Genomic DNA, 12,196 nt, shown 5'->3' on the forward strand with positions numbered 1-12,196 from the left:
GTTTTAGGATGGGGAAGGAGGGGAGATCGTGGCTGTTGGATGGTGGAGGGATGGGATCTGGCGGTAGAGAAGCAGTAGCTGTCTCTGTGGTGGCCACCATTGCGGGTTGTGGTTCCCGACCAAACCCGACCCGGTAAGAGGAAGGAGGTGAGGAGGGGAGGAAGGACGTGATTTGGTTGGGACGGAGGCGATCGCTGGAGAAATTGGAAAACGAGCTCGAAGAGAGTCACGAGAAAATTTTCTGAAAATGAGGAGAGATGGGAATGAGAGATTGAGGAGAATTGCGAACCGTTAAAATCTTATCCAAACCTTATCCACAATGTGTGAAGTTAGTTACGGGGATTATCGGGGGACTGATGCTCGGTGTACAATACCTTTTCTCAAAAAAAAATGAGAAGCGATTTGGTAATGGAACATGGTATGATACTTCAAAGATACTTCTACCGGTGAGAATGAAGTTATGTTCTTCCTTCTCATATCATTTTTACTTTTTCAGAGTTAAATTGGCAGCATTGAATATTCCGACCGATTTAATGTTCATTTTTCCAAGCCTGTAGACCAAATTTCATCCAGGATATATAGAAGAGCTGATGTTTCTGTTTAGAGTCACATCAGATTGAATCAGCTATCAGCAGGTATATAAAATACTTGAATTCACATTAATTATTTAAGGTATGTAACATTGACAGAGGATTTTAATTTGTTTGTTATGAATATCAAATTAAATTGATCATGTTATATATATAGATTTGTCTATGAGTGTAATAACAAGGTTGAAATTGCATGAGTATCAATCTCGACGACATTTTTTATTGGGTGCTTTTCAAAATAATCCGAGCCCGTACTCCCCAACCTACCTCTTCAATTAACCATCCCTTTTTCTGCTCCCTCCTTGACTTCACTCTCTTCATCGCAATCAGAGTTGGGATCTTCAGGCCTCCCTTTCAATATTTTGCCCATCTTTTCATGTTGGTTAGGGTTCTTTGCACAAATTGAGGCCAAGGTTTGTTCAAGCTAGTTGCGAATGAAAACTTCAATTTTTATGCAATTATTTATTCAAATATTTGACAGAATTTTAGAAAACTTCAATTTCATTTATCGTTTTGAAAGATAATTGGTGGTTTCGATCAGATCTTAATTATGGCTGATGTTAATAAAAGTTAGTTAGGCTTAATCACGGGCTTAATTTTCTGATGGGCTAAGGCCTTGGATGAGTTGGACTTCAGAAACATTTAATTTTTTCCTTTCGGAGAGCCTGCCAATGCCATGGCAGAGTCAAATTGAAATAATTAAGCTAGAGTACAGAACAGTACGGAGTAGAAAAGTTCAGCTAGAGCTTGCAATTGAATGGGAACAATTAATAAAGAACATTGTAAATGGAAGGAGTCATAGGAGAGCACATTAAATTAATAAAACTAGTATGTATATATATATATATCTTAGCATAATATATGGTTAACGGTCACATTCACCTGACCAAAGCATTAGGTATAGACTCTTTCACCTGACCAAAGCATTAGGTATATAGGAGTTGGCTAGAAACAAGAATGAGAGAGTATTCGCGATGATAAAAATGACTATTTGCGAGAGTATATCATCATAAAAGTGTTTTCTTTATTACTGACGGTAGTATTCGCGATGGTATACCGACAGTATCGGTCGCGAATACTCCCATTCTTGTTGGCTATATACGGTGTTACGAGTAGCATAGAGGGCCTCCGTGCAACGGCTCAATATTTGAGTTTTCAAAATCCCAACGGTCGATCCGAATCGTTTAATATGATCTCCATATAAATATTTTATTATTATTTTTTTAGATCGATAGAAAATCACTTGATCTAAATAGTACATAATTTTCAAATGAAGTGATTTTTGCCTATCTAAAAAAATAGTAAAAAAACATTACAGTCACAGTCACCTGACCAAAGCATTAGATATAGAATCTTTCATTGCATGCTCGCTATTGGCTAATGTGCATTGACATTGCAATTTGAGATAGACGACAATAAAAATATTACAGTACTACGTCTTCATCTTTCAAATTGTTGTGTGATTGGTCATGAATATTATTAATTCTTGGTGCTTATTTTTTTAATGCCATTTACCAGATCTGAGGACAAACTAAATTCACTCATAATATTAAAAGTCAAACTTCAAAAGGATGTAGCATTTATGTATTTTCGAAAAGACTTTTGACCAAGCAACCGATAACAAATTAATTATTAGGTTTAATTAATCAACAGATGTAGCATGCATATATGTAGATTTAAAAAATATAGTCATTTTTTTTTGTTTCTTTACAATAACCTTATAAAAACATCGATCCCAACATTTTTTTTCCAATTAATAAAAAAAGCTAATTAACTTGATGAGTTATAATGATTCTCAAGATCGACTAATTAAACTGGAGCAACTAGACGTTTGCTAAACCCCTAACGGGTTTAGCCCGTTTTGCCCGGTCCGTACCCGTTACCCGAGCTACACGTACCCGTTGCCCGGGTACAAACGGGTAGACGGGTACGGGTAATAAACGGACCGGACAACCTAATTTGAAAAAAAACCCGTTATACCCGTACCCGTCTACCCGCCTACCCGTACTCATCTACCCGCATACCCGTACCCGCCTACCCGTACCCATCTACCCGCATACCCGTACCCGTTACCCGTTACCCGTACCCGACCCGTTTCACTTCAAAAAAATTTGAATTTTTTGAAAAAAACAGAAAAAAAAAGGGAAAAAACAGAAAAAAAAAAAAAAAAAACCGGGCGGACCGGACCCGTACCCGGATACCCGGATCCGTACCCGCGGTACCCGTACCCGTCAACCCGCAACGGGTACGGGTAATAAACGGACCGGATAGAGGTTTTGAAAAAATTACCCGTCTACCCGTTACGGGTTTTACCCGTTACGGGTTTTACCCGTACCCGACCTACCCCTTTACCCGTCCTACCCGTTAGCAAATGTCTAGGAGCAACCACTCTCCGGTCCGTACATTTATTATAATGGCATTAATAAATAAACAAATGGATATAATTTATAGTTGTTGGAACTTCAAAAGTCAAAGCCCTTAATATTTTTTTAATATTGATCTAATCAAACAGTCACTCTCCCCCTCTTGATCCCTACCTCTTATCTTCTCCCGGACTTGCATTTTTTTTCTTGATAAATGTCTTGCTTACAACTATATATATCCAGAAATTTGGCATATGAAAGCCAAACAAATATATATTGAGCTAATTCATACGCTTGACGTTCTCTCTCCATTTCTGTTGTTAGATTCTCAAGAACTTGCCGGTGCTGACATGGCAGGCAATGGTACAACTAGCCTCGTGATGTTGTTTTTGTTTGTAACTAGTCTTCGAGTGGTGTTTGGTGTAACCAATTCTCAAGATGGTTAGTTGTTTATGGTTTTCTGGTATCATGGCACCTGCTTGTACCAGTTTGAGTTCAATTACTTTTTGTTGTTTTTCTGAATATCTTCCTTGTATTTCATTGAGCAGATCAAGGAAAATAATATGAAGTCATTATCCAAGACGTACACATTGATAACAGAGATTTCAATTTTTTTTTGTAGCTTCGGCATTGAAATCATTAATAAGCCAATGGCAAAATTTGCCATTAAGTTGGAATGAGTCGACTGATCCATGCGACAATCAATGGGATGGGATTCAATGTTCAAAAGGAAGAGTAACATCACTGTATGTACTTCTCACTATCTCAATTCCCATTTCCCAAAGAAAATAAAAATGCTACTATATTTCCCCTTGTTTATAAATTTTTTGTCAGATAGCCACCAAACTAACCTCTAATTTTGACTAACATTAATTATTAACTTTGTATGGTGTGCTCTTTTTTATCTAGTCTATTATTATAGACTTTTGTACTTAATTTGGTTTGTTTACCAACTTTCTATAGAGTCTTTCACACATCCCTCAAAAATATGATTTTGTTTTCTTATTTTTGTAAACTTTGCAGTTCATTGCCTGGTATGAATATCAAAGGCAAGATAAGTGTTGACATAAGCCTACTAACTGAACTGACAATCTTGTGAGTTCACTAAATTTGTCTGGAAATCGATATCCAAATGAAATTGCATTGATTTGTAGTTAAATTTTCAAAATTATTGTTATCGAATTAATGTCGAATGACAGTGAAGACATTCAATATTAATTAATTACTCGATTTTGGTTTTCAGGGATCTTGCTTCAAACCCTGACCTTGTTGGCTCGCTGCCAGAAAGCATTGGTCAACTAGAAAAGCTTAGAAGCCTGTAATTAATTACAATTTTAATACATAACAATATATTATATATACTACTGGATTGAATTAAAAGACAACAAATAAATGTGAAGGTCTTATGTATTTATACTCTTGACTTGTCTAGGTCACTCCTAGGTTGCAACTTGACTGGCACCATACCGACTACAATTGGGAATTTGAAAAATTTAACCTTTTTGTAAGAATTACTTGCCATTGATTTAGCTTTATTATTGGAAATTTTAAATCAAATTTTCTATTAAATAATAAATATTAAACTCGATCCAGGTACAGTACGTAGTTCATATTTACATGTTGGTCTTTTATGACTTGAATTATGATAAAATTGCAGGGCCCTTAATTCAAATAAATTGAGTGGGAGCATCCCTTCCACAATTGGTTCACTCGTAAATCTGAATTGGCTTGATTTAGCTGATAACCAGCTTACAGGACCCCTTCCTATCTCTCCTGGTCTCGACTCTCTCGTAAACACAACACATTTGTATGTTTTAATTTAAAAATTTTCTCCTGAATTTTAATGCTAGTTTTTTTTTTGCATTAATCCCATTCCTAGATTGAGTTGCTCAAATATTCATTTTAAAATTTAATTCTTGTATCATACTAGTTTGAGCTCATTACTAGCTAGTGACATATATATATATATTTTGATGTAGGTCTAATTAAGCCTACTTTACACTTTATTAAACAAAAAAAATTAAAATAGTTTGTTGTAAAAGACTGGGAAAGAATACACATAAAGAGGCTAAAACATGCTTAGAACATTAATTAACAATTAGCTCTCAAAGAAAATACCAGTAGTGACATAATTAATTAATTACTTTAAATCAATTATTTCTATCTCATAAAAACTAACACAATTTGTTAATAATGAATAGCCATTTCAATAAGAATCAGTTAACTGGTACAATTAGTGCAGCCCTTTTCAGCTCTAAGATGAGTCGACTCATACACATGTAAGCTTCTCTTTGTTTTTTAATCTTTAACAGATGGTCACTTCACATATTGACTTCTTTTGATTGTAACTATTTTGGCAGGATATTTGACAACAATAATTTTAGTGGCCCTATTCCCAACATAATAAGTGGGCCTAAGACTTTACAGACCCTGTAAGTCTCTTTGCTTCCAATGGCCCAACAATCTAAACTTTGAAATTACGTATTTCCCCTTCTAAACTTTTGAAACTAACAAATTTACCCATTTCATTAATAAAATATATTTAATATATTTAAAAGTAATTAAATAATTTACAAAACACAAAAAGATTGAATTTTATGAGATTCGTAACATATATGTTGTTGTAAGTAAATTTCAGAATATGAAATATTATTATTTAATTAATTTAAAATATATTTAATATATTTTATTAATAAAATGTGTAAATTTGTGAATTTTGAAAGTTTCGAGGGGGAAATACGTAATATTGAATTTTTTGAGGGGATACATAAAATTCCCCCTTATTGTTATTACTTTACTTTGTTTGACCTAGCTTCTGCCACATTTAAAACAGCCAATTGAATAACAATAAGTTGAGCGGCAGTATCCCACCTAGTCTTACCAATCTAACGGGTCTGTATGTATTGTAAGTTATCAATTTTATTTCAAATAACAAATTTTTTTTTATTATATTAGCATATATTCAAGATTCTTTTATTATATATTTTTATTTCTCTTGTAGGAATCTGGCAAATAATAGTCTGGCTGGAAAAATACCAGACCTTACTCCATTTAAAAACCTCACCGTAGTGTAAGTCTTTAAATACCCCCTTCTAGCTCCTTTCTTGGTAAATTGCATTACATTTCACTCTTTTGCTCAGGGATTTAAGCAATAATAGTTTTACTTGTCCCCATATACAACAAGTGTAAGTTACCCATCAAGTTTCTCATAATTTTTTTTGGAGTGAAGAAATTATCACATGTTTTTCTTCTCATGATGGTACTTTGGTTAACTTTGATTTGTATGGTACGAATAGATTTTCTCACATTTTGTAGGGGTAGAAAATATAATTTGCCAAATGTTTACAACCATACACAGGTACTTAGATTTTAATCAATTTGATGGTAAACTTGACATGGGTAGCAACCTTGGACAAGATCTAAAGATAGTCAGTATCCGCAACAATAATATCACCGATGCAAGCATTCCATCAACAATAAAATCAATTTCGTAAGCTTCTTGTTCTTCTTAGTTTCTTTGTGTTTCATATAACACCTTTCATGTTGTTGTATTTGCAAGTAGAATTACATATCTGTCATATTCACAATTAATGTATGTTAGTTCTGATAATCTATCATTATAAGTAATTAATAAGTCAATTTATTGGTTTTCTAATATCATTCTCCTTTTCTTTTTTTTTGCATCTCCAGTCTCCTTAACAACCCTCTCTGCAAAGATGCCAAGCACTCTAATAACTTGTACTGCCAAAACAATCAATCAAACCTACCTACTTACACCACAAGCCGTGCAAAGTGTGTGCCACAAGTCTCCTGTCCTAACAATCAACAGTTAAGCCCGACAAACTGCACATGCGCTGACCCTTTTTCAGGCCAGATGGTATTCCGGGCACCGAGATTTAATGATATTTCAAACAGTTCATTGTTTCAACAACTCGAGAAGACTTTGTTGGACAATCTAAGACGTGCTGGGATAAACTCGGTTTATATCTCAAATATAGTCATAACAGGTAATAAGTATATTGAGGCAACTGTGGCACTTTTCCCTCTTTCTGGTATGAACTTCAGTATAGGTGATCTTATAATACTGGGCTCTCTTCTGAGCAATCAAACATACATACCACCTCCAGAGTTCAGGCCGTATTACTTCATCCAACCATACCAGTTCCCAGGTAATTTCAAATTCTCAGTTGTTGGAAAAAGAATCATGCATCTTTTGCAAATAAGAAGTCATATATAATGTTTAAATGTTGATTCCCATTAATCTTTCAGGCTCTGGAAGTAAGGGTACTTCAATTAGTACAGCTGCAATTGCAGGAATTGCAACCGGTGGTTGTGTTATTTTGATTGCACTTCTTGTGGTAGCAGTTTATGCTTCAAAACAGAGAAAAAAAGCCAAAGAAGCAGCTGCGCTTGCCAATCCTTTTGGTACATTTTTAGATCTATATTTAAATTAAAAAAAATTGAGCAGCCAGCAAGAACAATTTCAATTTTTCTTAATGAGCTTATTTTTTTTTTTCTTTAGCCTCATGGGGCTCTAGTGGCAAAGATGATGGGACAGCACCTCAACTGAAGAGTGCAAAATGCTTCTCTTTTGAAGAGCTCAGAAAGTGCACTGGTAATTTCTCAGACAACAATCAAATTGGGGCTGGAGGTTATGGAAAGGTACGTCAAACTTTTAATTTTAACAATGTATTGAACATGGTAACATTCTGTGAAGAATTATGTGACATTCGGGTTTATTTATAACAGGTGTATAGAGGATACCTTACAAATGGGTTAGTTGTCGCTATAAAACGAGCAAAACAAGGATCCATGCAAGGTGCACAGGAATTCAAAAATGAGATTGAGTTGCTCTCTAGGGTTCATCATAAGAACTTGGTGAGTTTAGTAGGTTTTTGCTATGAACAAGGGGAGCAAATGCTAGTGTACGAGTACATCTCTAATGGAACATTAAGAGACAATATAGTAGGTATGTCCCTTAATGGTATACTCTTATTTACATCTCAGTTTTCACTTTTCTTCTTTTCTCAATACAAAAATCAAGTTTTTATCTAAAGCTTTCTTTACAAGAGATCCAGAAACGAGAGTGATGTAGATAATTCAAAATCAAAGGTTATTATTTGCTTAATTAAAAAATATCATTAAACTTGTATACCATGCTTGCTTATATCTAACCAGATATTCATTTAATCATCTCTTTGTTTTTAACCTTGAAATCATCTCTTATTTTAACTGGCAGTGGACTAGTCAATTGTACCCTTGCTTTATTCCAAAATTGTTGTTGCTACTTATTGCAGGGAAAGGTGGTAAGTATTTGGATTGGAAAATGAGGCTACAAATTGCATTAGGTTCAGCTAGGGGATTAGCTTATCTCCATGAACACGCTGATCCACCGATAATACACAGAGATATCAAGTCAACAAATATTCTATTGGATGAAAATCTTAATGCAAAGGTCGCTGATTTTGGTCTCTCAAAGTTAATTGCTGACACGCAGAAAGGGCATGTTTCTACCCAAGTTAAGGGAACACTAGTAAGTACAAGAAACATTTCACATAATTACATTGGAATTTAAAATATTTTATCTTGCTTTTCTAAATCATATCTAAACATTGGTGTAAATATGAAAGAATCATCCAAGTGATTAACAAAGAAATAACATATACATTAATTTTCTCTTTGTGCATCTACCAGGGATATTTGGATCCAGAGTACTATATGACTCAACAACTTTCAGAAAAGAGTGATGTTTACAGCTTCGGCGTGGTCATGCTAGAGCTAGTAACTGCCAGGAAGCCGATTGAAAAGGGCACTTACATAGTGAGTGAGGTCATGGAAGTCATTGACCAGTATGACCAAGAGTACTATGGTTTAAGAGAAAAAATGGACCCTAAAATTGTAAATCAAGCGAAAAATGTGGGACTTAGGAAGTTTGTGCAATTGGCATTGGAATGTGTACATGATTCTGCTGTAGATCGTCCATCCATGAATGAAGTTGTGAAGGAGATAGAGATAATATTACAAAATGATGTCAGTACAAGAACAACTAATGTGTATTATTCGGACGATTCTACAAATGCTACAAATCTCTCAAGGCATCCTTACAGTTATGAAAATCCAATAATAAGAGATACCAGCAGTGCATTTGACTCGAGTAGTGGGTACCCATACCAAACAATAACATACATCGAACCCAAGTAGCATGGCTTACATCAAGTTTAGATAGTATTTATTTGTGACATAATACTGTAAAATGATTGGAAATATTATTTTTGCCTATTTTTTTTTTTTTGTAATTCAATGAATTTTGATCTTTGTAATTTCTAAGGAGCAGTTGTGATTGTGATTGAAAGCTTTGTACTTATTAAATAAAACAAGTTAGCAATGATATTTCATAAAACAGGGATCAAGGTGCCAGATGCAACTCTGACTGAAGACTATTATATTTATTGTTGTCTATCTCAAATTGTAATGTCAATGCACATTAGCGAATAGCAAGCATGAGATGAAAGAGTTTACCCAATGAATGTGACTGTGTTAACCATATATATTCCTCTATGTGTGTGTGTGTTTAGCGATGAAAGAGTTTACCTAATGAATGTGACTGTGTTAACCATATATATTCCTCTATGTGTGTGTGTGTTTACTAGTTTTATTTAATCTGCTCTCCTCTTGACTCCTTCCTGTACTGTTCTGTACTGTATTATGGTTTTCTTAATTATTGGGCTCTGCCATGGCAGGCTCTCATAGATATTGAAAAGTTTTTTTTAATATCAGAGGCCAGTGCCGTGACAACATCCGAAAGAAAGAAAAAATTATTTAGTCCAACTCATCCAAGGCGTTAGCCCATCAGAAAAGCCCGTTAAAAAAGTTGATTTCAAAGGGCGGAGTTGATCAAGGTTCCCTTTTTATTAACATCGGGCGGCCATATTTTAAGGTCTGATTAGAACCACCAATTCTTATTCAACACGAGAAATGGAATTGAAGTTTTCTGAAATTCTCTAATTAGTACGTCAATCTGATCGGGCATAATTAGTACGCCGATTGAATGTGGTGCAATGTTAAATCGGCATGATGAAAAAAGGTGATTGATGCAACTTTGTAGAAGAGCTTGTTTGGAAACTTACTCTTCTTAGGCTAGAGATCTTATATGCAGTCGACTTGCTGAGCCAGTACATGGAAGTGCCAAAATCAATGCATTAAAAGGTTATCAAAAGGATTCTTCGTTACATCCGAAGTATGATATCTATTGGATTATTTTATTCCACTAGTAATGAATTTGATATTTTCGGTTACTAAGATAGCGATTGACTGGGAGATATGGATAATAGAAAAAATACCTCAGGCTTTGTATTTTACATGAGTGATACGACATTTACATAGCTCTTGAAGAAACAACCAATTGTAACACTATCTACTTGTAAAGCGAAGTAGGTATGAAATCATTACATTTGAATGTCAAGAATTATTAGATCGAGTGATTTTCTACTTATCTAGAAAAATATAAAAAATTCTAAAAATATAAAATTTCACTTTCAAGTACATTTTCATATAATTCATATCCTTTGCATTAACACAAATTTTGAGTTAATATATGAGCCATCCGATTGAGATTTGCACTAAATTAACTCAAATAGTACATTAATGTAGAGGAGACAAATCCATTTTCATATGGAGATCATGTTAATTAAAAGGTTTCCGATCAATTATTTTAACTTTAAATATAGAATATTGATTCATTATACAAACCAATATATGTTATACCAAATACCATGTTGCAATAAATTGATTTTGCAACAAAAAAAATTCGGTTGCTGGTAGTTGCAATAGTTTTGGTAGCAATATATTTACAAGCAACTCTTTAGTTGCAATAATAATTTGTTTACTGCAATAATAATTTGGTTGCTAGGCTAACTTAGCAATAATATTTTGCAACCAAATAAATGGTTGCTACTGTGCATTTATCGCAACCAAAAAAATACTAGCAATAAGATAGTATATTGCAACGAAATCCATGGTTGAATCTTGTGCAATGCATCCAAATTCTAGTTGCATGAAATGTGTAGCAATAATCTATTGCATCCAAATAAACTGTTACTATTGTGCATTTATCGCAACAGAAAAATGGTAGCAATAAAAATAGTATATCACAACGGAATCCATCGTTGGAATTTATGCACTTTTGCAACAAAATTTTAGTTACATTAAATGCATAACAATAATCTATTGCAACCAAATAAGCTTATGCATTTAGTGCAGACGAAAAATAGTTGCAATAATATATATAATATATCACAATAAAATCCAAAATTACAACTTGTGCAATTCCTGCAACCAAATTTTGGTTACATTTAATAATCTAGTGCAACGAAATGGTATACAGGCATAATTCTAATATTCATTAATTGAAATTAGCAATAAGGTATTTATATATTAACTATATATAAGTATAATATAAATGGAGATAAAATTTAATAAAAAAAAACTTTTATGCAACATTAAAATATATCATTCAAATTTACATTGATAATAACTAAAGAAAAAAAAAACCACGTTGCCATCTAAAGAGGAAAAAACAATTAAAAATGGATTAAGACATTATCTAGTTCAAATACAAGAGCTTATTAATTTTTTAGTAAAGCTCTGTCTCTTTGACATGCAAAATACCACATCTGCAATATATGCAATTCCTGTTTTATTAAAAATACCAAAGCTACTATTTGCCTTCTTGCATGCTTGTATAGATAAAGTACAGAGAAAGGAGGAAGGCTGAAACAATTGTTTGCCATTTTTTTTTTGTAACGCATTACAAAAATTAATATTGTGACAACTTAATTCTTCTTAGAAGCAATGATGGGTACTCAAAGAACAGTGACAATTGTAATTTATGAATGAACTAAGGTTAATGCAATACGAAATTAAAAATGAAATGAAAGAAAAATCATGGGTTAATAACACACTCAAGATTCATCTAGTTGTCCAAAAAAAAAAAAAAATTTCACACACTTCAACGAGGTTTATCACGCCATGAATTTGATAACCTTTTATTACAATAACACACAATTAATAAAACCAATCAAAAGTACAAGTTAATTTGAAAGGTAGCAACAATTAATAGAAAAGAAATTTAAATAGTTGATCCAATGAAAGCAAATTTTAATTTTCCATTGTTTCAAGCACACCAAAGCAAAAGGCACATCCGGCTAAAGAGGACTTACAACGGCATCTAAGGACCTACATGAG

At 33.6% G+C, this 12,196-nt stretch overlaps 1 protein-coding gene across 1 annotated transcript; it reads left to right on the forward strand.

Moving 5' to 3' along the window:
* The first annotated feature begins 3,239 nt into the window (after nucleotides 1-3,239).
* LOC144544779 (leucine-rich repeat receptor protein kinase HPCA1-like) lies at nucleotides 3,240-9,347 on the forward strand. Its single transcript, XM_078293335.1, has 17 exons — nucleotides 3,240-3,394; nucleotides 3,576-3,699; nucleotides 3,977-4,048; nucleotides 4,197-4,271; nucleotides 4,386-4,457; nucleotides 4,611-4,760; nucleotides 5,155-5,209; nucleotides 5,240-5,385; nucleotides 5,787-5,858; nucleotides 5,955-6,023; nucleotides 6,312-6,443; nucleotides 6,644-7,122; nucleotides 7,223-7,378; nucleotides 7,476-7,615; nucleotides 7,703-7,922; nucleotides 8,251-8,486; nucleotides 8,648-9,347. The coding sequence occupies exons 1-17, from the start codon at nucleotides 3,304-3,306 to the stop codon at nucleotides 9,152-9,154; spliced, it is 2,796 nt and encodes a 931-aa protein (XP_078149461.1). The 5' UTR covers nucleotides 3,240-3,303; the 3' UTR covers nucleotides 9,155-9,347.
* Nucleotides 9,348-12,196: the final 2,849 nt, after the last annotated feature.

The sequence above is a fragment of the Carex rostrata genome, chromosome 27, assembly GCF_964058835.1.
Source record: "Carex rostrata chromosome 27, lpCarRost1.2, whole genome shotgun sequence".
Lineage (NCBI taxonomy): Eukaryota > Viridiplantae > Streptophyta > Magnoliopsida > Poales > Cyperaceae > Carex > Carex rostrata.

What these genes read in the sequence shown, in the direction of transcription:
- LOC144544779 (XM_078293335.1), top strand. Translation starts at nt 3,304, where the DNA reads ATGGCAGGCAATGGTACAACTAGCCTCGTGATGTTGTTTTTGTTTGTA. An exon ending in AAAGGAAGAGTAACATCACT is followed by an intron (nt 3,700 to 3,976) that starts GTATGTACTTCT and finishes TAAACTTTGCAG; the next exon opens with TTCATTGCCTGGTATGAATA. An exon ending in CTAACTGAACTGACAATCTT is followed by an intron (nt 4,049 to 4,196) that starts GTGAGTTCACTA and finishes TTTGGTTTTCAG; the next exon opens with GGATCTTGCTTCAAACCCTG.